Source organism: Xenopus laevis, chromosome 8L, assembly GCF_017654675.1.
Source record: "Xenopus laevis strain J_2021 chromosome 8L, Xenopus_laevis_v10.1, whole genome shotgun sequence".
Classification (NCBI taxonomy): domain Eukaryota; kingdom Metazoa; phylum Chordata; class Amphibia; order Anura; family Pipidae; genus Xenopus; species Xenopus laevis.
The window spans coordinates 24,760,445-24,787,303 of NC_054385.1; the positions used below are offsets into that span (position 1 = coordinate 24,760,445).

Consider the following 26,859-nt stretch of genomic DNA (forward strand, 5'->3'; position numbering starts at 1 on the left):
TTTAAAAGGATGTCACAAATAAAAATCTAAATAGCAGCTCTAGTCATCTATGTGGACTTGCCCTACTGAAACAGTACATGGTGCTTTTTATCTGTATTTCTTTTTTTTTCTCTACTGCAGTGACGTAAAAAAAACGTAAAAAAGAAAGTTGTAAAAATCAAAGCCTTTCTTCTACTTTCTTATAAAAATGTGTAGTAACATTAACATAAACATTAAGAAGGTATTACTACTTACTAACTAACTATTCTTACTAACATACTTCATTCGAGCAGGTATGGGACCTGTTTTCCAGAATGCTCTGAACCTGGGGATTTCTAGATATAGGATCTTTTTGTAATTTGGATCTTCATACCTTATTTATTAAGGGATTTATTTAAGGGTCGAATCCGATTTTTTTAAAAATATTTTTTTGTTCGACACTCTCAAATTCGAATTTTGAATTATTCTAACTCAATTCAAGTTTTAATTGGAATTCAAATTTCGAGATTTATCAAACCTATACCCTGGGAATAATTTGAATTTGACTTTTCGCCACCTTAAACCTGTGAAGTTCATATATAAGTCAATGGGAGAGGTCCAGTGAACAATTTGAAGATGTTATTAGCCTTCTGGAGAAAAAACTAGATTTGAGTTTAGTCAAATTCGATTCGAGTTTTCAGGTTGGTAATATTTGTTTCAGCTTTAGATATTTGATTTTTTTTAAATACTCTCCCAATCAATTTCGAGTATATTCAAATCTATTAGCGCTAAAAAAACTCACATGAATTTGAAATTCGACCTTTGATAAATGGTCCTCCGTCTACTAGAAAATGATGTAAACATTAAATAAACCCAATAGGCTGGTTTTGCTTCGTATAAGGATTAATTATATCTTAGTTGAGAACAAGTACAAGGTACTGTTTTATTATTACAGAGAAAAAGGAAATCGTTTTTCAAAATTTGGATTATTTGGATAAAATTGAGTCTATGGGAGACGGCCTTTCTGTAATTCAGAGCTTTCTGGATAATAGGTTTCCGGATAACAGGTCCCATACCTGTATATCCATTTTATTCAAATAATTCACATTTTAATAAATTGTTTCCTTTTTCTCTTTAATAATGAACCAGTACCTGATACTTGATCCAAACTGAGGTATAATTAATCCTTATTAGAGGCAAATCCTATTGGGTTTAATTCAATGTATTTTAATTAGATTTACATTATTTAGAGCTGAATTACAGAAATACCACTTATCCTGAAAACCCCAGCTCCCATAACTAACTTATGGTTTTAAAAGAAAGGAAAATCTTTTTCTCACACTGGAAAATCTCCACCTATATGGTCCATACTAATTGTCTTCAACAGAGAGTAAAAAAGGGATGTTTTGTTTTTCACTTCGTTTTTAGATAATATACCATTGCCAAATGAGTGGAATTCCCCTAATGCTGCAAAAAACACTAACCCATAAATGTAACTCATAGATCTACATCTATACAGGTATGGGACCTGGTATCCTGAATGCTCGGGACCTGGGGTTCATACTATGTTCATACTAAAAAATTATTTAAACTTTAATTAAACCCAATAGCATTTTTTTGCCTCCAATAAGGATGAATTATATCTTATTGAGATCAAGTACACGTTACTGGTTTTTACAGAGAAAAAACAGCTGATTACAATTTTTTGATTACAATAGAGTCTATGGCCTTTCCGAAATTCAGAGCTTTCTGTATAATGGGTTTCCTGATAACAGATGTCATAGTTGTGCAATAAGACAGCCTTTTAATAAAGCCTACTGTATGTATAGTTCCTTAGAAGAAAACAAAAACACAACATACATTTATGCTTAAACACAGGTATACAAAGCGTGAGTGTTGTGAGCATACAAATGATGCCATCGTACTTGTTTAAATATAAGATAAAACCATACATTGTATAGTACCCCATTAAGCTGACACAAGAAGGCTGCACGTCATATCCACGTTAGATGAACATTGTATAACTCTATAATACTGCTACTCTTGAGTGTTTAGACAGTTCCCTTGCATTGCTTTATCTTCCAATGGTAGCTTCTTTTTTTTAACCAAAAGCGCCAGAAATTAACTGAAAAGTCGTCATACTCATTCAGATATTATACATATATTTTTAAAGGCAAAGTCTGATGAAAACTGTATTAAGCTTTGTGTTGTCATAGTACTGTGCTATATTCTTTCTATAACTATTGTGTGTCTTACCAATGCAAAGTTTGATGCCTCCAAGGCAACTAAATAAACATTTGCTTTGTCTAATGTTGGTCATAGCTTATTGCAGATGCCAACCGACTACAGTTATGGGATCTGTTATCTGGAAAACAGGTAGCCTGAAAGCTCTGTATTACAGGAAGGCCATCTCCCATATTCTCCATTTTATCCAAATAATCAAAATTTTTAAAAACTATTCGGTTTTCTCTGTAATAATAAAACAGCATTACTTGCTGGTCAGGTTTTTTGGGGCAAAAATTTTAATTTTTAGTGGAATAAAGCTCAAATTTTTGGAGATTGATTATACCCCAATGCTGCGAAAAGCATGAATCTAAAAACCCAGCATCTCAAACCTGTTGAGGTCCTGTATAAGTCAATGGCAGATGTCCCTATCCCAATTTGAATATATTGTGGCCTGTGCTGGGTTTAGGCCGATAAAAAACATTCTGGGTTTTCGAACGATAACCCAGAAAAAAAATAGACAAATTTGAATTTTAGTAAATAAACCCCTATATGTTTACATGATTTTCTAGAGGACTTAAGGAATTGTGATCCAAATTGCCAAAAAGCCGTCAACCGCAAGACCCCAGGTCATGAGCATTCTGGATAACAGATCCCATACCTGTACCACTTAATTTTTATTACTATTACTAATACTAATTGCCTTAATACTATTGTGACATTTTCTAAAATAAGAGCCCACTTGAAGACTATGTTTATGTTTTCTTTTTCTGAATGAGGTTCTATGTAAAATCAATGATGGAATGTGGAATATTTTTAGTTTATACTGTATAAGTATACTGCCTTAGCCTTTTAAAACTGAAGACCTATATGATCTTGCATTCAAACTGTTAAGTTAATGGCTAATTTACATGCATATTGCATGGCTGCATATAAATCAGTGTAGTCCACAGCATGTATCTACTGTAATTCAACTGTTAACTTAGCCACAAAAATGTCTTATTTCTGTTATTAAAAAAGGGAGAGTATCAGCCTTAAGTGTAAGGAAAATGTCATGGATTGACTTCCACAAATCAATACTCACCCCCTGTAACTCCGAAACTAACTTTAGCAAATCTTCTTGTTGCTGCAAACCTACTTCCTTACTCTGCAAAGACAGGAAATATGGAGTTAAAATAGGCTACTTATATGTATATGAGCATTTAGTGGTGAACTAGGAACCCCTAATAGTTTGTTGAAAATGTGCAAGACAGCTATATTAAGCATGTGTGTTGAAAGCAGCCCTTCCTGTTAGCAAATTTCACATTACAATGGTTATTGCTAAATGTGTATGATTTTGTGCAGGGTAAACTGGTTGTATGCAGGATATGTGGAAAACAAACTAAATTTAAAGACACAGTTTGTGATATGTTCAATTATTTATAACAGGAAACATTAAAGGGGTTGTTTACCTTTGAGTTAACTTATAGTATGATGTAAAGAGTGATATTCTGAGACAATTTGAAATTGGTTTTCATTTTTTATTTTTTTGTGGTTCTTGAGTTACTTAGTTTTTTTATTCAGCAGCTCTCCAGTTTGCAATTTTAGCAATCTGGTTGCCAGAGTGCAAAATGCCCTAACAACCATGCATTGATTTCAATGAGGGATTGGAATTTGAATAGGAAAGGACCTGAATAGAAAGATGAGTAATAAAACAATACATTTGTAGGTGTAGAGAGCATTTGTTTTTTAGATGGGGTCATTTGAAAGCTAGAAACAGCCAGAACAAGAAGGTAAATAATTCAAAAACTATAAAAAATGAAAAAAAATGAAGGCCAGTTGAAAAGTTGCTTAGAATCAGCCATTCTATAACATAAGTAAAGTGATACTGACACTAAAAATGTTCTTTTCAAAATATTAATCTTCATCAAAAGTTACCTACAGGTCATGTCGATCATTTTTAGCTGATAGTTCTGCTTTTGTAAGTAATTGTCACTTGAAGTTCCTAAACCTGACTGTTTTACCAACCTGACTGTCCCTTCTTAACCTGTCAGTTTTTTTAATGCTTAACCTGTCAGTTTTTTAATGCTAACGGACTACTGCTGCACACAAATATGGCAGCCCCTCTGCCATTACTTATAGGGTAGTAAGAAAGGTAATGTAAAAGCATCAGACATATACTTTTATGGCAAAATTATAAATAGCATTCAAAGACAATGTTATGATAGATAAAAAACGGTTATTTTCTGATGTCAGTATCTCTTAAAATTTAACTTAAAGGTTAACCAACCCTTTTATTCATCTTGCCTTCTTTGTGTACGTCCATCTCCCTTCTCATTATCTATATTACCACTTCAGACACGGGATGTTTTATTCTAGCACTGCAAACCTTTTAGTCTACTGTTCTGATGTTTAATTAGATTTAAATATTGGGAAGACAAAAGTGCACAGTAAACAACCTGTGTAAGATAACAGCAAGAGGACGAGTGTAACCCCTGTAGTTTCTAAAAAGTTTACATTTCTTATAAAAATAGTAGTGAATACTTTAGTACAGGAAACAATTTGGCAGATTTAAGAAAATTCATTTTGGGCAATCTTGGCGAATTCCCAACAGTTTAAACTTTACTACTTTTTTTTACAGTTTCCTGAAAGAGGGTTTAACGAATTGGCACATTAACACAACATTTCCTTATTTTTACAAATGTGCCAATTCATCATAATGGAAGATTTAAGCTCTCCAGTTCAGCTCTTTCCTATAGAGAGCTATAGTTCAGTGGCATTGTGTTGTGATTGTAACACAGTTCAAGTCTAATAACACAATGCCAGTCTGTTGGTGAGCTGTAGATACACAGTTTGCAAGGAAACCAAGTTTGCAGAGCTGTACCTGGCTTGCAAATTTACAGTCACATTACAGTAATCACAATAAGCCTATAGAGGAAGAAGAGATATAGATAGTAGAATGAAAAAAAAGTCGGTGGACTGAAAGAAAATAAAAAATGACAGCTGTGTGACCTTTTATGGAAGCAGAGTATTTGCTGTTGAGATTGACAAGTGACTGCACACTTTGACCTGAATTCAAATCACACCAATGTGAAGGAGACAAGAGTGACCTAGAACAGCCTGCACAGTCCATAAGATGTAATGTGATGTTCACTGCCCTCCAGCTATACTCACACATACATATAACTCCCAGATTCCTTGGCCAGATTCTGGGAGTTATAATTTTCAATAATTTTAAGGCTGGTGAGATGGAAGCAATAGAGGCATGCATCACAGCCTCTGCTAGACAAATAGGGACAATTTTAATCAGAGTGATTTGACCCAGGGAACCAGATTACTAACTTGTGAGCCTAGTAAATACTTAAAGTCAGTGCCGGGCCACGCTGGGCAGGCGCCCTAGGCAAACCGGGCAGTCGTGGGGTCGTCTTAGCGTGCGCATGCGTGAATTTGTCCTAGCGTGCTCACATGCGCATGCGAGAATTTTACACTATCGTGCACATGTGCGAATTAGAGTTCACAACATGTTTCGTGCACCAAGGCCCTTTTTCACACACTTAAAAAAGGGCCTTGGTGCCTGAAACATGTCGTGTGGACGCACTATAAAAATGTAATCGCAGTTAATCTGCCTTCAGTACTTGATTCCCAAATTCGTATATACACTGTTAATACAAGGTGGAGGACAGTGGCGGAGCCTCCAGGGAATCATCACTATGGATTAGCAAAAGTTCAGCTGTGTGTAAACCTACTGTTGCAAATACCATTTTTCGTAGTATGTCATTGTTTGAATAACAGTAGCGGTTCACCAAAAAGCAATCTTGCTTTTTAAACTGAGCGTGTACAGCATGAAAGAATAGCTTTTATGGACACATTTAATTATAACTGAAATTGAACAGGTGCAGTAATCCATAGCAACGAAAAAAACGTTGCTTTAATTTTTTTAGTTTATCACAGACTAATCAAAACTGTTTGCTGTGGATAACTTGATGAGTAGAATGGGTGCACTATGCCTTACAGCTATGCATGTGGTAAATTGCCAGTTAAGCTTGCGATTGCAACTTCTTGAATAAAAGTTGTGTTCTAATTATAAGCTGAATTATCGTTTACAAAATAAAGACATTACTCTTGGCTGATACTTAGATAGGGGTCAGTGATATTTAGACCTTCTTTGAAAGGCGAGACAAATCCTCTCCGATATGTGCAAGGCGTGGGATGAGATGTGAAGTGTACACGTCGCTAAGTGTTCCATGATCCCGGCTTTCCTGCCGTGTATGGTTCAGAAGTGTATACCAGCAATTAACAGGAGACAGCAGGTTCTGTTCTTTCCTAACAAAGATACGAAGATAGACAAAACAAATTAAAAGAAGTTAAAAAAATACAATGTTAGTCAGGAGAAAAGCTAAAGTATTAAGCAGAGTACATACATAGTAAGGGAACTGCCGCACAAGCACAGAGCTAAGGGCTGAAAAGTGCATTCAGCTGAATGGTGATCCCTGGGTTTACATATGGGTCAGACGACTGTCACAAAAAAATGTGGCTGCCAGGTGCATCTGAGAGAGTATTGCATGATGCATCATAATTGTTTAGAGGCCCCCTGTGTTACCCTGGAATGATCTTATGTTTGTAGTAAAAAACTATGTATGCACATATCACAAAACATACACATGTGCAAACAAATAGATTGGGGGGGGGTAAAACTGATTATCATATAATTGTGTATTATCATCACAGACACACATTTACCTTACTTGTATCAATTTTGCATGGAGGAACTACAATTAATCAAAAGAAGACACAAAGAAACCTTTAGGGGCCTTGATTGGCAAATTTATTGCACTTTAATTTTTTTTAATATAGTGAAATGATTATTCTGAATCTTCCAAACCTCATATGGTTTCAGGATGTTCCCCTTTTAAAATGTGTATAAGTCAATGGCAGGGGCCCCTATCCTATTTTGAAGTTTATGTGGTCTGTGCAGGAATTAGACAGAAAATCCAAAAAACGCAGGCTTTTCAAAAATCGACCGATTCGTGAAAAAATTCGTGAAAAAATTCGGGGAAAAAATGTACGATTTGAGTTTTCGCTCTATTTTATTGAGTTTTTACCTTAACCAATTAAATAGCTCTTTTTTAATAACAATTAAGGTCAGATTGTGGATTCTAGTTTGATCTGACTTTTTTTATTAAGAAAATACAAAAAATTTGGATTTTGATAAATAACCCTCTTAGAAGCTAAACTGGGAATAATTTACTGATGTTTCCCCTTCTAACACATTTCTCAAAGCTTTAGTTTTTGAAAAACTGACTGCTTCTTATTTATACAATAATCAGGCAATTAGAATACTCAATAGATAAAGGGCATTGTAATTTTTGTTTTGGGCTTCCGAAGAGAGCCTTTATATGACTTCTAGTATTCTTATAATTTCCAGTAAGTGAAGCTGAGGCTACAAGGTTAGAAGATGGAAAGAGCAAGTTATTGCTTTATCGAATATATTTAAAAATGTATAGGATAATTAAGAGCTATTCTGAGAATAACTAATTCCAAATATACTGTATAATACTATATTAATAATATACTATATATGTATACTGTATAGTTCAACGTTTATCTTCCACTCGATTTAAGGTTTTAACAGAGAAGGTTGTGCTTGTGTGGGTTTAAGTTGTTCAAGGCAATAGTTCTCAGAGTTTGTTGCAGTAAGGCAGGAAACCAACTGTCCATATTTGATACATGATTTGATACATTTCTCAGCAAAATCTGAGCAATCAACTAATATATGAAACAATTGCCATCTAGAAAGTTTAGTAAAGATCTGTTTGGGGAAAACAATGGGATACAAATGAAACAAAAGGTACAACAAAAAGGATTACTGCACTACTTTAAAATCAATACACTTTGTGACAAGTAAACAGCAGCTTTTAATTAAATCACATTTACAGTTAAATGACAACATTGTTCTGTCAATGTTCTTTAGTTCCAAAGATTAAGAACAACGGCAAATACTACAAGTGTCACCCTTAATGGCCTACAGGCTGGACTTCCCCATCCACTGTTTCAGATCCCCATAGAGGGAGAAGGCCCACTAGTAGTGAATATATGGTTTCTGGTAATTCAAGAAGAAAATACATTTCATTTTCATTTTGAGTCATTTTTGTCCAGGAATACGTCTATGTCTCACAGCATTCCGGCTTGCTAACCTGCATCCAGCAAGCTTACCCTTTCTTGCATAGCTTTTACCCATATTAGTCATTTTTTGAGCCTTTGGAGGGTCATCTGTTTAGAAACTACCATTTTATTGATTGCTATAGTTTACTGCACATAGTACATATGGGGGTTATTGATTGATTCATTCCATTTTCAATCTGCCATATTTATAAATATTTTAATTTCAAGAGAAATAACACTATGTCAGTTAATAAACACAGTAGCAAATCTAGCCTGTAAAGATATAAAGCTTTCTGTGTACGATAGCCTATGTTGATACATTTTCTGGATATTAATACAGGCATGGGACCTGTTACCCAGAATTCTCAGACCTGGGATTTTCCGGATAACATCTTTCCATAATTTGAATCTTCATACCTTAAGTATACTAGATAATTATGTAAACATTAAATAAATTCAACAGGCTGGTTTTGCTTCCAATAAGGATTAATTATATCTAAGTATTGATTAAGTACAGGGTACTGTTTTATTATTACAGAGAAAAAGGAAATCATTTTTAAAATTATGGATTCTATGGGAGACAACCTTTCCATAATTCTGAGCTTTCGGGATAACAGCTTTCCAGATAATGGACCCCATACCTGTATATGAAAACCATAGTTATTGCATTATAACCATTTCCCTTTAGCAGTTACCTGAAGATATGGTGATCCTTGGAATTGCGGATTTTAGAAGAGAAGCGGTCACTCAGTTTCTCAAGACTGCGAGAGTACTCTAGATTAATCTCTGCCTTTCTGCGGAGAAATTCACTCATATCCTGCAGAAGCTGCTGGCGGAAATCTACTTGTGTGTCCAGGCATTTCACCTGGTCAGTCAGTTGAGCCCGGATTTCTATTGAAAACAGAGGGAGAGGGTTTGTCATGTTTGAAAAAATAGTATATGCAGAATAAATGTAGATGGGCAGTAGTATTTTGTACAGGTTTGGGACCTGTTATCCAGAATGCTCGGGGAATGGGGTTTTGCAAATAATGAATGTTTCCATAAATTGGATCTTCATACCTTAAGTCTATTAGAAAATCATGTAAGCATTAAATAAACCCAATAAAGAAGATGTCCAATAAAGATGAATTATATCTTAGTTGGGATCAAGTACAAGGTACTGTTTTATTATTACAGAGAAAAAAGAAATTTGGGTTATTTGATTAAAACGGAGTCTATGGTAGATGGGCTTTCTGTAATTCGTGGCTTTCTGGATAACAGGTTTCCGGATAACGGATCCCATAATTTATGGATAACAAATGCATTATAAACATAAAACTAGGAGCCAAAGACCCAATGCCACAGACCTTTGCTTATGGTGAGTAATGCCAGGAAATGAAAATACAATATATACTGTCACCTATAACTTTAATTTAGTTTTCCAGGGATTTCTACCCAAAATGATGAATAGGAAATTTCTTAAAATACAAGGAAACCTAAGAGGTGCATCCTTAGGGTGCATTTTAAAAAGTCCATACACACTTAAGTATTTAAAAAATATGCTATTCTCCCAAAAGCACTACAACAATTATGCATTATTCCAAGCCTGATTATGTAACATCTACCCATTGCCAGCACCACCGGAGATTGACAGATGGACCACACTGACCTGTAGGATGATGTAGGTGGAAGCAGCATGGCAGACACAAGCCCAATAATGAGTTAATTTATCTAGGCTTGCTACAGTATATAGGAAGGGATTTGGTGCAAGAGGATAAGGGTTGGACAGGTTTTAGATTTGTTGGTTTTCTTTGCCCTTTAAGTGTCTATTAATACAGTAGTCCAGATGGGGCTTTGCTTAAAGGGGAACTGCAGCTTCCAAACCAAAATTTGATAAATAGGACTACATAACACAGAAATACCTGTCCATCACAGTTATCTTCTTTTCTTCAAAAAGTATGAATAAATGTTTTCTATGCTGCAATCCAGCTGTTTAACAGTTCTCTTTCTGCATAATTTGAAATCCTGGCAGGGAAGGAGGGACTCAAACACTGATGTTACAAATTGTAACAACTTCTCCACAGCTTACAGACAGCATGCAGGAACTACATAACCCGCAATGCATTGCACTGTGATGTTCCTTTCCTTATTGAAATCACGTGTGCAGGGAATTGTGGTTTGGAGGATGCAGGCTGAGGTCAGATGGCTGTTGATACAAAGTAACAGTAGTCAGGCAGCTCAGCAAAGTAGTCAGCAGGAGAGCAGGGGGCTAGGCTCAGGGAACTGTTCCAAACCATTAAAAATCATGTGATTTTTCCACCTCGTGTTGCAAAAATGGCCTCCCAAAGGCCCCATTCATTTAGTACTATTAAACTCACACTGCAGAAAGCTGCCATGTTGTTTTTATGCATTAGAGGCATTTGAAGGGGTTGAATGTGATGGTCTGGTGTCTTTTTTCAACCGTAACCGAATTAAGTTATTCCTTTATACTGTATTGTAGTCTATGATAAATTCCTCTTTTAATCAAAGCCATAACATATCATACTTATAAGCAGGACTATTTTATGGCTAATTTCTCTAAAACATTTGCTAAATATGTGGGCCTTTCTTATTGTGTGTAGGGAATATTCGTTCTCTAAAAGTATCTACTAGGAGTATCTAAACTCATCAGTAGAACTGTTGGGTTTGGGTTCCAAGCCCCAAACCTACAGCCAGAGGGAGTGGATTAGACCATAACTGCAAAGATAGAGCAGGCATTCAAAATGTTCAAGTTCAATAAAATTAAAAAGTAAAAAAGCCGATGCCTAAGATAACTGCAGCATGAAATGCGTCAGACCTTCATTCTATAAACATATACTTTTTTATCTCATTGAACTGCCACGTTGGAACTTTTTTAGCCACTGCGCTATCTTTGCAGTTACAATATGCATTCTCTGCATATTGTTTTCTCTGGTCTTTCTTTGCTTATAGAATGTAAACCAAAGGCAGATACACAATATAAAAAAAATAGGGCGTACGTGTTTTGAAGATTATAACAATCCTGTAGAGCTAATATATCTATTCCCCGGTACCCTGCCGGCTCCTATCATGCGGTTGTTAATGTGTGCTGTTGTCTTATCCTGAGACACAGATGACAGCCTCTTTCGCTCCCATGCACAACCACACTGCCTGCAGGAGATGACATACTTCTTAATGTGTAAAGAGGAATACTGTATCTGTATGCCAGCCCCCAGGGTATAAGCAATGGGGGGATGGAGGCACAATGGCTTTAATTCAACAGACACAGAGCAACAAAAAAAGGGGGCACTCTCAGAAACTGTCTAAGAACAGATTTAGTTTAGATAAGCACATTTAGCCCAAGTTTTTCTTTTACAAAATAATATTTACCTTTTGTTTTGTTTTTTAATGTAAAAATAGTAACTTCTTTATTGAGGATACAAATCTATGTGTGTTATCAAGAACAGCACTTCAATAAGATCTTTTTCAGACTAGAAACAAGGGTGACTGTTACCTTAGAACTTGTAGCTTAAATCGATTAGTCGACTTCTTCCTTGAATTGTACCTCCACCACAGGTACAGATTCAAACTGACATCATATACAGTGGTGTGAAAAACTATTTGCCCCCTTCCTGATTTCTTATTCTTTTGCATGTTTGTCACACAAAATGTTTCTGATCATCAAACACATTTAACTATTAGTCAAAGATAACACAAGTAAACACAAAATGCAGTTTTTAAATGAGGGTTTTTATTATTTAGGGAGAAAAGAAATCCAAACCTGTGTGAAAAAGTAATTGCCCCCTGAACCTAATAACTGGTTGGGCCACCCTTAGCAGCAATAACTGCAATCAAGCATTTGCGATAACTTGCAACGAGTCTTTTACAGCGCTCTGGAGGAATTTTGGCCCACTCATCTTTGCAGAATTGTTGTAATTCAGCTTTATTTGAGGGTTTTCTAGCATGAACCGCCTTTTTAAGGTCATGCCACAACATCTCAATAGGATTCAGGTCAGGACTTTGACTAGGCCACTCCAAAGTCTTCATTTTGTTTTTCTTCAGCCATTCAGAGGTGGATTTGCTGGTGTGTTTTGGGTCATTGTCCTGCTGCAGCACCCAAGATCACTTCAGCTTGATTTTTTGGTAGACAGTAGAATTCATGGTTCCATCTATCACAGCAAGTCTTCCAGGTCCTGAAGCAGCAAAACAACCCCAGACCATCACACTACCACCACCATATTTTACTGTTGGTATGATGTTCTTTTTCTGAAATGCTGTGTTACTTTTACGCCAGATGTAACGGGACGCGCACCTTCCAAAAAGTTAAACTTTTGTCTCTTCGGTCCACAAGGTATTTTCCCAAAAGTCTTGGCAATCATTGAGATGTTTTTTAGCAAAATTGAGACGAGCCTTAATGTTCTTTTTGCATAAAAGTGGTTTGCACCTTGGAAATCTGCCATGCAGACCGTTTTTGCCCAGTCTCTTTCTTATGATGGAGTCGTGAACACTGACCTTTATTGAGGCAAGTGAGGCCTGCAGTTCTTTAGATGTTGTCCTGGGGTCTTTTGTGGCCTCTCGGATGAGTTGTCTCTGTGCTCTTGGGGTAATTTTGGTCGGCCGGCCACTCCTGGGAAGGTTCACCACTGTTCCATGTTTTTGCCATTTGTGGATAATGGCTCTCACTGTGGTTCGCTGGAGTCCCAAAGCTTTAGAAATGGCTTTATAACCTTTGAAATTGAACTCAGGTGTGATAAACCACAGTTAAGTTATTTTTTAACAAGGGGGGCAATCACTTTTTCACACAGGCCCATGTAGATTTGGAGTTTTTTTTCTCCCTTTATAACGTAAACCTTCATTTAAAAACTGCATTTTGTGTTCAATTATGTTATCTTTGACTAATAGTTAACGGTTTTTGATGAGCAGAAACATTTAAGTGTGACAAACATGCAAAAGAATAAGAAATCAGGAAGGGGGCAAATAGTTTTTCACACCACTGTATGTTGTGTACATGAACACACCATGAAAAATATGCATGTATTTTTTTAAAAAATTGTGATTTGTGTGTATGATTTAAGAATACCGCTAAACTTATAATCTGATTTGTAAAAGTAAATAAAGTTGCCTTACTTATGTCATTAATCACACTTGTAGCAAAATTAATGCATGATTATTCTCTGGGTTTCATAGTACAAACCCACACTTCGACCAACTCCGTGTTTGTGTACTGGCAGCCCCTTGGAAGTCCAATACAGAGCATATACAGAAAACCTAGAGGGGCTTTTATAAGAAGAAAGCTTTTTATAATGTTGAAGCCATACCACCCAACTGCATCAATTTGGAATTGAAGACCTGAAAGACATATTGGGATTGTGACCTACAATGGCAGCTATAGCTATTGAAAGTACTAAGGGACATCTATCCAGTTGTGCGTGAAGAACAGCTCCCCATAAACTAATGTTCATAATTATTCTGCCATTGAAAAGAACCCTTTGTTTTGAGTCATTAGATATGGTTTACTCATCAGAGCAAGCATGGCTGTGCCAATTATGTGAGTAGCAGAAATATGGAGAACAACTATGTCATATATTTGAACAAATCGGTACATTAACCTAACATCCTCAATGTAGTAAGGAATTCAAAATGGTAGAAAATAGTAGAGGGACTTATGATGTACAATAAAAGTTAAGCCAACCACAAAATAAAAATGGGCTAATAAATAAAACAAGTGAACACACACAGAAAAGAATGCATAACCACTTAGGGGCAGATTTACATATGATCGAACATCGAGGGTTAATTAACCCTCGATATTCGACTGCGGAATGTAAATCCTTCGTCTTCGAATATCGAAGTCGAAGGATTTATCCCAAACAGTTTGATCGAACGAAAAATCCTTTGATCGAACGATTAAATCCTTCAAATCGTATGATTCGAAGAATTTTAATCGATCGAAAGATTTGTCTTTGACCAAAAAAAGATTGCAAAGCCTATGGGGACCTTCCCCATAGGCTAACATTGAGCTTCGGTAGATTTTAGGTGGCGAAGTAGGGGAGTCGAAGTCTTTTTTAAAGAGACAGTACTTCGACTATCGAATGGTCAAATATTCGAACAATTTTTAGTTTGATTCGAAGTCGTAGTCGAAGGTCGAAGTAGCCAATTCGATGGTTGAAGTAGTCAAAAAAAACATTCGAAATTCGAAGTTTTTTTTATTCTATTCCTTCACTCGAACTAAGTAAATGGGCCCCTCTATGTAAAAGTAAAACAGGAAGATTTTTTTGCTCACTTGACTCTTCAGTCTTCCCTTATTATTCTCTAGTAACATTCAGTTACACCCATGGCCATAGCCCCAGTTTTGCTCTGCTCTTGCCTTTTTAAATGAAGGAGCAAAAATGAATTTGGATGCAAATTATGGAAGCAGGAAACAGGGATATTATCGCAGGAGACTGGGAGATGGGGACCAGGGTCAGACTGGGCCAGCAGGACACGGCAAAAAAAAAACTGGTGGGCCCAGGCCCTCATGAGCTGGCGGGGGGGAGCAGGTGGGTGACAGGACCCAGAGTGGGTATTGGGGCCCCTGCGGTAGCAGGCCTTGCACACCCCGGTCCAACCATGATGGGGACCAAAACTGTGTGACTTCTGAAAAGTTTGGAGAGCGGTATTTTTTGGAAAACAAAATATCTATTATATTTGTTACCCATTAAACATTATACATACATTCTGTGCAGGTAAAATACTAGCAGATGGCAACCCTAAAGCTGGCCATAGACGCAAAGATCCAATCGTATGAATCATCCCGACCTGCCACTAACCATTCCGATCAAATAAAGTACAAAAGAACAGATCAGCCGATGTTCTGCCCCTGACAGCAAATGTACGAACGTTATGTCCGACAAAAGCTAGTGACAGTCTCCCTCTGATAATCGTACGATCGGCAATACATGCAGAGATATTATCGGCTGCCGACAGATATATTTTAACCTGTCCGATCGACCAAATGATCGATCTCCACCAGATGAAAAATGTCGGGACTCTCTACACACGGTCCGAAAAGTGTACGAATCCTCGATTCTTATGATCAGATCTTTGCGTCTATGGCCAGCTTAAGGCTAGTAGCATACATAGCATTTTCTAAGCGAATGCAGAAACACCAGCAGATAGAAGACCAATCTGCCACTGTATGGAGCTTGTTGAGTGTGCACAGAATCAGTCTGCCCACATGGGGCATATTTCATCACAAAAATGTATAGTTTAGCTTTTCCGTCTTGAAATCTGCCTTGTCTGTGTGCACTGACAGGACAATGCCAAGCCTTTTAGTGTGCACAAAACACAGAACAGAAAGGATCAGCCACCCTTTAATCCATTGGCTTTTCTACACCAGTAGACAGTACTGTATGTGTGCTAATGGCCTAAAGGTGACACACCTAAAAGTATGTCTCAAGTACTTTAAGTGTTAAGCTGGCCATAGATGTTGAGATTTTTAAAAGATCAGATCCTGATCGTGAGACCACGATCTTCTCAGAACGATCGTACGATCGTACGAATCTACCATCAACTAAAAAGACCAATTTACCAGGAAAACAAAGGGGAGCTGCCTGCTTGGCCCTGCAAACATAGAGAGATTGCACTGGGACCGACAAAGATTTTTTGACCTGGCCGATCAATTTCCCGACAGATGTCGGCCGAAAAATCGTAAGATGTACGATCGTTCGAATACCACTAACCGCACGATCATTTCGAAGGATTGGTCTGGCTTCCCTAAAATCGGTCGTTCGGCAAGAAGAATCGTCGCGTCTATGGGGACCATAAGGCTTCAGATGGGTCTTTCTTTGTATTGTTTTTCAGCTAGCTATTTGCTGAATTAGAACTAGCTTTTTGATGATTCATTCAATGTAAGGACTAGAATTGACCTTATCATGTTTTAACATGCTTGGTTCTCCTTTCACTTTCGGTCATGTGTCTTTCACCAATATAATACATTTTCTTCCTCTTATATTAAGATTAAAGGAGTGGATAAATGATGCTACCGTGAGCCAGGGATCCATTTTCTGTATAAGCCCATGGGGCACGTCATTTAGCATCCACAAATCAATCACTGAACTTTTAAGCTTTTTAAGCTCTACACAAAGCCATGGTTACGTATCTGTACAAAGACAATTGACCTTCCAGGACACAGAGCACTAAATAAATATCATAATGTCTATGCAAAGCAATGACTCCATACCTGTATTAATCCTTTAGGCAAGTTATTAGGTTCCTGAAATTTAGCACTAATATCAATATTCTAAGGCTAAGCTCTTTAGGAAGAGGTGTATTTTAAATAAAAACATGTATCATTTAACACCAACCTGAGTTAGGCCTCAAAGTTTGAGTAGATTTACTATAATCTCCAAGAAACTGGAAAAGCCTAATGGAATGAGGTGGGGGGTTTTTTTGGTACATTTTTAAAAAGGTCCAAATTAGGACCAAAACGTTGACAATGCATTTTTTCCTACTTTTCACCTCATTATAAAGTCCTGGAGTGTGTCTGTTGGACTCTCTCTCTCTATACATACAAATATATATAGATATATAAACACACACACATACATATATGTTATTTCTTTTTCTGGATCTATTTACCCCTTTAATGCTTAGAATATATTTTGATTGACACAAATATTAAGTAGTAATGCACTAGGTCTGTAACATGTACGTGAAATTAATTCCAAGGGATGTGAAAGATGACATGCTGCAGTTGTTGTCTACTATGCTTCCTGTAGCCACCAACTTACAACTCAGCTTCTGAAAAGGATCACTAGCATTATTGCAGAAGGAAGACATCATTTCTGTACTGATATAATATAAAAGAAACTATAAACAAAATAAAATGTCTTTCTTTTTTAATTTTTCAGGTATACAAGCAGGGCTGGAACTAAGGGTAGGCAGAAGAGGCACCTGCCTAGGGCACTATAATGAGGGGTTGCTGGGCAAGTACCTCTTCTGCCTACCCTTACATAGTTACATAGTTAAATTGGGTTAAAAAAAGACAAAGTCCATCAAGTTCAACCCCTCCAAATGAAAACCCAGCATCCATACATACACCCCTCCATCCTTTCACATAAATTATATATACCAATATCTATACTAACTATAGAGTTTAGTATCACAATAGCCTTTGATATTATGTCAGTCCAAGAAATCATCCAAGCCACTCTTAAAGGCATTAACAGAATCAGCCATCACAACATCACCCGGCAGTGCATTCCACAACCTCACTGTCCTCATTGTGAACAACCACCTACATTGATTCAAATGAAAGTTCTTTTCTTCTAGTCCACAGGTCAGAAAACGTAACTATCAAAACCCTTTTGCCCCCTCTACCAATAAAGAAAAATATGCTATTTGTCTATAATGTCCTCTAATGTACTTGTAAAGTGTAATCATGTCCCCTCACAAGAGCCTTTTTTCCAGAAAAAAATAACCCCAACCTTGACAGTCTACCCAATGGCGGATTATTATACATGGAATTGAGCCTGTGCCAACCTACTGTGAATTCTGTGAGTATTTATACATGGAATTGCGCCTGTGCAATCCTACTGTGAATTCTGGGGGGATTATACATGGAATTGCATGTGCCATCCTACTGTGAATTCTGGGGGGATTATACATGGAGTTGCGCTGTTCCAACCTACTGTGAATTCTGGGGGGATTATATATGGAATTGCGCTGTTCCAACCTACTGTGAATTCTGGGGGGATTATACATGGAATTGCGCTGTTCCAACCTACTGTGAATTCTGGGGGTTTGAGTTTTTTCAGGTCATGCTGTGTGGGGGTGGGGGTTGGCAGGGGTTAGGGGGGTCCAGTTGTAAATTTCTGTACCAGGGCCTTCAGGGGTCTAGTTACGCCACTGAGTCTACCCTCATAATTTAAGTCTTCCATCCTTCTAGCCAGTTTAGTTGCACGTCTGTACTCTCTCATTTATTTCCCTTTTAAGGACTGGAGTTCAAAACTGCACTGCCTTACTTCCCAGCCATGCAGAACTCAAGCAGCTTTGTTTATGACGATCCCTAAGCAGCCCAGACCACACTGAGCATGTGCACTTAGTCTTAGTCTTGCAAAGATGTTTAACAAAGTTAGAAGATGTTGACCCCCTGTAGCCAACTTTGAAAGCATAAATTATGGGGCCGATTCATGAAGCTCGAGTGAAGGATTCGAAGTAAAAAAACTTCGAATTTCGAAGTGTTTTTTGGGCTACTTCGACCATCGAATGGGCTACTTCGACCTTCGACTACGACTACGAATCGAACGAAAAATCGTTCGACTATTCGACCATTCGATAGTCGAAGTACTGTCTCTTTAAAAAAAACTTCGACCCCCTACTTCGGCAGCTAAAAGCTACCGAAGTCAATGTTAGCCTATGGGGAAGGTCCCCATAGGCTTGCCTAAGTTTTTTTGATCGAAGGATATTCGTTCGATCGCAGCATTTGCGCTAAATCCTTCGACTTCGATATTCGAAGTCGAAGGATTTTAGTTCCTAGTCGAATATCGAGGGTTAATTAACCCTCGATATTCGACCCTTAATACATCTGCCCCTATGTGTTTGATTAGGCTTGTGGTGCAGTAAATTCATGTTTATATTTAGTATACAAAATACAGCAAAAAAAAATAAAAAATACAGCAAAAATTCTATTTGTAAGAGTAGCTGGCTTTATACTTGTCACTTATATGAGGTGGTTTATAGCAAACTCCAATGATAATTTTCTTTGTAACCTTTTGCCCAGTCAAAATCTCTACCCAGAGAGATTCCACACCCTCACCAATACGAGCAATGGTTATTTCTTTAGTGTATGGCTTTAATTCATGCTTTACATACAAACACATTCCTCCACCCTTTTTGTAATCAATCTGTCCCTCCTAAAAAGGGTGTAACCATTTTGATTTTTAGAGAATGCAATTAATTCTAGGTCTCCCATTTTACCTGACAAACTCCGTACATTTGCCAGCATACAGCGGAGATTATTACTTTTACTTATGAAATTTGCATTATTTAGCGGAGGATTATATGTTAAATTAGTAATTGTCTGTTTTCCTTGTAACAGAGGGACCTCCTTAGCTGGTAAACTGTATGTCCCCCTTATTCCTCCACCATGACTTCTTACTTATCCCACTGCCCCGTCTACCCCCATTATTTCACCTGACCCCCCCCTTGCCTAGTTTTAACACTCCTCTAACCTCTTAGCCATTCTTTCCCCTAGCACAATGAACCCCCTTCCATTGAAGTGCAATCCATCACAACTGTATAGTTTGTACCCCAAGGAAAAATCAGCCTAGTGCTCAAGGAACCAAAACCTTTCCTTCCTACACCAAAGACTTGAGCCATGCATTTCAGAAAAAATTACATTGAAAGACCTTCCCTTAATCTAGATCCCTGAAATCACTCTTTAAGGTCTTCCATCTCCCATTAATTTTGTCATTAATACCAATATGTACACAGTTTGTCATGCCCAGCCCCACCCAAGAATTTGTCTATCCGATCAACCACATGTCGAACCCTGGCACCAGGAAGACATCAAACTGTTCGGTTGTAGTGTTTCGGACGACAGATTACCCGATCCACTTTCCTAATCATTGAATCCCCTACAACCACAATCTGTTTAAGGCCTGACTCTGCTCTCCTCCCCACCACTACTAGAGAAACTGGTCTCCCAGCTGTTAAAGTGATCAGCCCCATCTAGAATTGCCAATCCAGAGTTCACACTCCCATCTTCTTCACACAATCTTGGGAATCTGAAGGGATGTATAAACCCTGGATCAGCCTCCATTTTCCGTTTGCCCACCTTAGATTTTCTAACTGCCCCCAGCAAAGTGGTAATTTGCTCACAACCACCACAGAGGTAAGCAGTTTGGATCTTGTTCCAAATCTGCATCGATATGGCAGAATGTGCACTGGGTCAGACCTTCAATTTTGCTAGCACTCATCCCAGTTACAGATCAAAACAGGAATAAAAAAATTAGGGTTTGGAATAATGTTTTGACCTGGTTTAAACCTCCTTAGTTTAAAACTCCACAGATCCCCAACTTAAAGAGCAAACACTTAAGAGCAGCTAAACACTAGCGCAAACTCCACTGGAGTCCCAGGGGTTCTATTTATATAGTCTGTTCAAGTGCAACTACTCAAAACCCACCTCCTCAAACTTAGGGAAAACTAACTGCAAAGTAAAGCAGGTTGTGACAAACTTGCTGTAAGCACAATAGCACACAAAACTTTGCTATTTAGCACCCAAGACAGAAACAAAACTATAAAATATGTAAATATACAACCTTACTATAAAATAACGGTTAATAAAAAAAACGTATTCTATTTAGTTGATTAGTTTGCTTTTTGTTGCTTTTTCCAGTCAGCAGCCTGTTAGTAAGCAGTTAGTATTTCAGATTCTGCAAGTTCCCCCTGCAAGAAGTCATTTGGCGTGGTGGGGGGCAAGGTGGACATTCCGGTTGTCTAGTCTGCTCTTATTTTCCACAATGCCTATAGCTGACTATACATTATAATATCCAATCGTTTGGTGAGGTTGCCTCGAAATGTCCACCTCAGGTGGTGATGTCAGGCTAATCTGATCGTTAGCCCTAGGGCCAAATAATCATATTGCAATGACGTGAAAAAATCAGACTTGCCCAAACGATATTGTAGGGCTCCATACACATCGGTCTAAAGGGCTTAAATTGTCACCTTACATGTTTCATTATAGGTCTGTTAATTATATGGCTACTGCTATATTTATTAAAAAGACAGAACCAGCAGTTCAGAGAATAAAAAAGGACACGAAAATAATGCTTTCAAAGTGCCATTCCCCTTTTACATACTGTATGTGTGTATGTGTGTATGCAGCTGTAGTTTAAACAAAAAAAAAAGGAAAGAGAAAACGAGAAGTACAATGCAAAACAATAACTGGGCACCAAAATAAATACCGTCATTGTTAAAAGAGAATTCAATAGTACATCATCATATGTCTCTAATTTCCTACTTTTTACTAGGCTCAAGCAGTGCCTTATTGCAAAGATAAACTGTTCCTTGTCCTGTTTTTTTGTACCAGTTCATAACGCTGATTTTCCATAAACAGCTATGCTGTACAAGACCTGGTAATCTATGTCTCTACTCCACTTGACAGACTCCCTTCCACATCTGGCATTCTCCTTTGCTGGTGCCATTTGGACTCAATTCAGCATCCACCCTTGTAAACCAACCTTCTCCGCCTTCAGGTGCCATTGTTCAAGGAAGGGAGACAGCTACGAGAAATAATCTGATTGTAACGGATAGTGTTTGCTATTTATATTAGGCTGGATTCATTACATATTATATTGAATGGAATCAGGCAGTTTTATATAGGGAGGACAACAGCAGCCCAATGCATGTGCATCCCCTGGAGGGGAAACACATAAAAGATCTATCACAGTGCAACATGGTTAAGAATGCCCATGTGTAAGAGCCCTTATTCAGCAGTGTGTGTTTGATCAGCTAAACACAGTATGAGAGGAACTACAAAGCAGAGGCAGTCACCAACTCCCCCATTCAGGAACATATCGCGATATTTGCCAGGGTGCTGAAGCTATTGTGCATTATTGTATAACTGTCTGTCCACCATTCATACTGTAAAATGGCACCATCTTTGGCTTCATTGCATACTGAATAGGCCAGGAATAAATGGTTCTCTAAGGTTCTACGGGTATTTTTGAAATTCAAATATCTGTGCCAAATTCGTAAGAATCTGCACTAAAATTAACAGTTAAAATAAGTTACTGAAAGTTAAATTGTAAGAACAAAGTTTATCCATGGACTGCAAAGACCGCAACCTGGTAGTTATTAAATTAGCCTTAGTCTTAGCCACTCCCTATTCTGCCTGCTTGTGTTGCCCCCACATATGCCACAATCTCATCAATGCCCTGCCTCCCCCATGGCACTCCCTCCTCTGCCTTTTTCAGAATTTTTAGGATGAGTTTCAATGGTTTTCAATGGCAGGTGAAAATATTAGTTACAAACTGGTGCTTCAGGAAGGGCTTTTTTTTTTTTTTTACCTTTCTTTGGATCATATAGAAGTTAGGCATGTTCCATTTGGACAAAAGGTTGAACTTAATGATACAGGTACGGGACCTGCTATCCAGAATGCTCGGGACCTGGGGTTTTCCGGACAATGAATCTTTCAGTAATTTAGGTCTTCAAATTATAAGTCTACTACAAAATCATTTTACATAGTTACTTAGTTAAATCGGGTTAAACAAAGACAAAGTCCATCAAGTTCAACCCCTCCAAATGAAAACCCAGCTTCCATACACACACCCCTCCCTACTTTCACATAAATGATATATACCCATACCTATACTAACTATAGCGTTTAGTATCACAATAGCCTTTGATATTATGTCTGTCCAAAAAATCATCCAAGCCATTCTTAAAGTTATTAACTGAATCAGCCATCACAACATCACCCGGCAGTGCATCCCACAGCCTCACTGTCCTGACTGTGAAGATCCACCTACGTTGCTTCAAATGAAAGTTCTTTTCTTCTAGTCTAAAGGGGTGGCCTCTGGTACGGTGAACCTCTTTATGGGTAAAAAGGTCCCCTGCTATTTGTCTATAATATCCTCCAATGTACTTGTAAAGTGTAATCATGTTCCCTCGCAAGCGCCTTTTTTCCAGAGAAAACAACTTGATAGTCTACCCTCATAATTTAAGTCTTCCATCCCTCTAACCAGTTTAGTTGCATGTCTCTGCACTCTCTCCAGCCTATTTATATCCCTTTTAAAGGAACACCAAAAAATGTAAATGTTTTAAAGTGTAAATGTTTGAAAATATCGTGTAGTGTTGCCCTGCACTGGTAGGAGCAATGGCGGAAATTGAAAAACAGCTATATGGCACAGGTTAACTAATGGATAACAGATAACACCATTACACAGACAGAGCTTATTTGCCAACTGCTGTCTAAACTGAGCCTTTTCTCCTTTGAATGGCTGTCCCCATTGCTACACAGCAACTTATTTATATAAACAATAGTAGTGTTTCTTAAACAAACACAGCAGTTTTACCAGTGCACGGCAACACAGCATTATATTTTCATTACTTACTTCATCACTTTTATTTTTTGACGTTACTGTTCCTTTTTAAGGACTGGATGGCTGGGCCATCCTACTGTGAATTCTGGGGGATGTGTTCCAGCCCAATGTGTGGGGGTGGGGGGTGGCAGGAGTTAGAGGGGCCCAGTTGTAAATTTCTTTACCAGGGCCCTCAGGGTTCTAGTTACGCCACTGAGTCTACCCTCATAATTTAAGTCTTCCATCCCTCTAACCCTTTAGTTGGACATCTCTGCACTCTCTACAGCTCATTTATATCCTTCTTAAGGATTGGAGTCCAAAACTGCACTGCATACTCCAGATGAGGCCTCACAGGGACCTATAAAGAGGCATAATTATGTTTTTATCCCTTGAGTTAATGCCCTTTTTTATGCAAGACAGAACTTTATTTGCTTTAGTAGCCACAGAATGACACCGCCAAGAATTAGACAACTTAAACAACAATTTAAACATTTAGGGGCACATTTACTTAGCTCGAGTGAAGGATTAGAAGGAAAAACACTTCGAATTTCAGTATTTTTTTGCCTACTTTGACCATCGAATTGGCTACTTCGACTACGACTTCGAATCAAACGGTTCGAACTAAAAATCGTCCCACTATTCAACCATTCAATAGTCGAAGTACTGTCTCTTTAAAAAAAACTTCGACCACCTACTTTGCCACCTAAAACCTACCGAGCACCAATGTTAGCCTATGGGGAAGGTCCCCATAGGCTTTCTAGCCAATTTGTGATCGAAGGAAAATCGTTCGATCGATGGAATAAAATCCTTCGAATTGCGGTATATCCAAACGAATTGCGGTAAATCCTTCGATATTCAAAGTCGAAACATTTAACTTCAATGGTCGAATATCAAGGGTTAATTAACCCTCAATATTAGACCCATAGTAAATGTGCCCCTTAATAAACGCTATAGACTGGTTTTGATTCCAATAAGGATGAATTATATCATAGTTTAGATCAAGAACAAGGTACTGTTTTTAAAAAGTCAGATTATTTGGATAAAATGGAGTCTATGGGAGATAACCTTTCTGTAATTTGGAGCTTTCTGGATAACAGGTTTCCAGATAACAGATTCTATACCTATACATGTCTTTTTCCAGGCTCAACTACTACATACATATATATGACTTCCTAGAAGTATGCCATAAATGTTGTGCAATAAAAGATTTTATGCCTTCCTCCATTACTAGTCATTAGCTAAATTACACAGTGACAGTTCACTAGCAGAAGACGTGTTTCATCAGACTAAATACCACTCTGACCTCAAAGCTTAATACATGCAGTGATCTCCAACACTGGGATTTGCACTATATCCAAACTACCTTCCCTTTAAAGTACTTAAAAGAAATTTAATAAGATTAATAGGCTTCTTGGAAGCCACAAAGCTATTTTTTTCCAGAGAAAAGAATAAGCTGTGCGTGTGTGTGTGTGTGTGTGTGTGTGTGTGTGTGTACGTTTACTTTGCTCTTTAATAAAATGAAGACTGGTTCTTATTAAAAATAACCTGTAATTCCCTTTTAGCAGCCAATGCTTGTTAAAACACATTTAGATGCAGAGAAACACAGAAATATGACTAATGTGAAGTTTGTACTGGCATTTGCTGTACAGATTCATATTGACAGCCCACTCATACCATATTGCAGGACCCCAAAAACAAGAGGGACTGTTGGTGTAAGGACAGTAATCTACCAGCATGGGCATAACTACAGAGGAAGCAGACCCTGTAGCTGCATGGGGTCCCAGGAGGTATAGGGGCCCCATGAGGCCCTAATTCATTTTAATATTAATAAATAATGGTAAAACAAGTCAACCTCTAGACATTATTGCCTTAAAAATAATTTGCAGTAGGGCCCAGTAATATCAAGTTACGCCACTGTCTACCAGCATTGCTCGCAGTCACGTGACTCATTGTCTAGATAAGAACAGTTAGGGGAGAAACTAAAATTAATCAGAAAAGAGGATGTGAGAGTAGATTTCATAAACTGGCAATTTCCTGAGAAAGAAAACTGCAAGGGTACCAATAAAGTGCCAGAGAGTTCCGCTCTATACTATATACTGGTCTTTGAAATCTTCGCAGTAAGCTCTTGTACCTAATATTTCTTCTGTTCTTTACCACCAAAACAGATGCATACACATATCTGCCCCCTCCTGTACCACATGCAACTTCCTATGATACTTTTAAAGGGGTTCATCTCTGAGTTAACTTTTATTACGATGTATATAGGGATATTATGAGACAATTTATTATTTGTGGTTTTTGAGATGTGTAGTTTTTTATTCCATAGCTCTCCAGTTTACAATTTCAGCAGTCTGGTTGCTAGGGTCCAAATTACCCTAGAAACCATGCATTGTTTTTGAATATACTCCGGTATATAGAGATCGCAATCGCGATGCTTCCACGCTGGCCTCAAGCGCCACTTGAATAAATCCGGCCCTGAATGTATAGACAATCAATCCCTGTTTTGTTTAAAGGGTAAAGCATTTTCTAGTAGCTTAAGGCACAAAATGTTTCAGTGCCTTTTGTATTTGTCTATGTGAATTTTGTGGTCACAGCCTCATCACACCCCACTTAATGAGTGGTGAGCACGACTTTCCATTGTTTGCAAAGCATACCTCCCAACTGTCCGGTTTTTCGAGGGACAGTCCTGATTTTGACAGCTCAGCCCTCAGACCCGGATTGTTACTGAAATGTCCAGAGTTTCCCTTTGATCTCCTGCACTGACATCAGAAAAACATATTAGGTTTCTAAAACTTAATAAAAGAAAGATGTTTTGGCAGAGAGCCCAGAATATTCAGCACCTGCACTTAGATTTATTTAGTAACTATTTCATATAAGCAAAGATACAATTGTAACTATTTAAGACAAACAAGTCTCTTGGGAGAAAAGAGACTTGTAACTTAAAGCAGCGGTCCCCAGCCATTTTTGGCCCGGGGGGCGGGGTCGGGAGGCGTCTGGAGGGGTTGGGAGGGGGTCGGGGGGTCCAATTCTGGCGCTCAGTGTTAATTGTCCCCTGGGCTCGGCGACCCAGTTCAAGACTGTCCGCGGCCGGCACTGTCCCGCGGCCCTGCGGTTGGGGACCCCTGACTTAAAGGGAATTCACCTTCATTAGCAAAACTGTAATATACATAAATAAATAAAGACATTAACATAAAACATAACTCTAAAACTCCCAGAAATGTGTTCAAACTTTCCATAACCTGCTAAATTTTGTAAAATGGACGTAGAAAATTCGACATGCTATGCATGGCAGAACTTTTTGTCCCTCTTTCCAATTTTCAAATGTTGGGAGATATTCCAAACTGCTGCTGTACATGGAAAATACCTACAAAATTAGACAATCTACATAGGTTTTTTGGCAAGCATCTAGGAAAACTCAATAACTTTATGTACATACCTATCATATATTGCTGACAAACATAAGGGTTTATTAAACTTTTTAGTCTTTAGCTTACAT

At 37.9% G+C, this 26,859-nt stretch overlaps 1 protein-coding gene across 6 annotated transcripts in view; it reads right to left on the bottom strand.

The window, feature by feature from the left end:
- The window catches only part of arhgap4.L (Rho GTPase activating protein 4 L homeolog), a 122,362-nt gene that overhangs the window by 35,660 nt on the left and 59,843 nt on the right, over positions 1 to 26,859 (bottom strand). For all 6 annotated transcript variants that reach the window (XR_005963260.1, XM_041572534.1, XM_018229677.2 and 3 more), the window contains exons 2-4: positions 9,018 to 9,213; positions 6,321 to 6,483; positions 3,266 to 3,328 (exon numbers count right to left, since the gene is read on the bottom strand). Coding sequence is in view for 5 of the 6 variants with exons in the window: in XM_018229677.2 (XP_018085166.1) it covers positions 3,266 to 3,328; positions 6,321 to 6,483; positions 9,018 to 9,213 (422 nt within the window). In the remaining variant the exon portion in view is untranslated. The remainder of the gene's footprint in view (positions 1 to 3,265; positions 3,329 to 6,320; positions 6,484 to 9,017; positions 9,214 to 26,859) is intronic.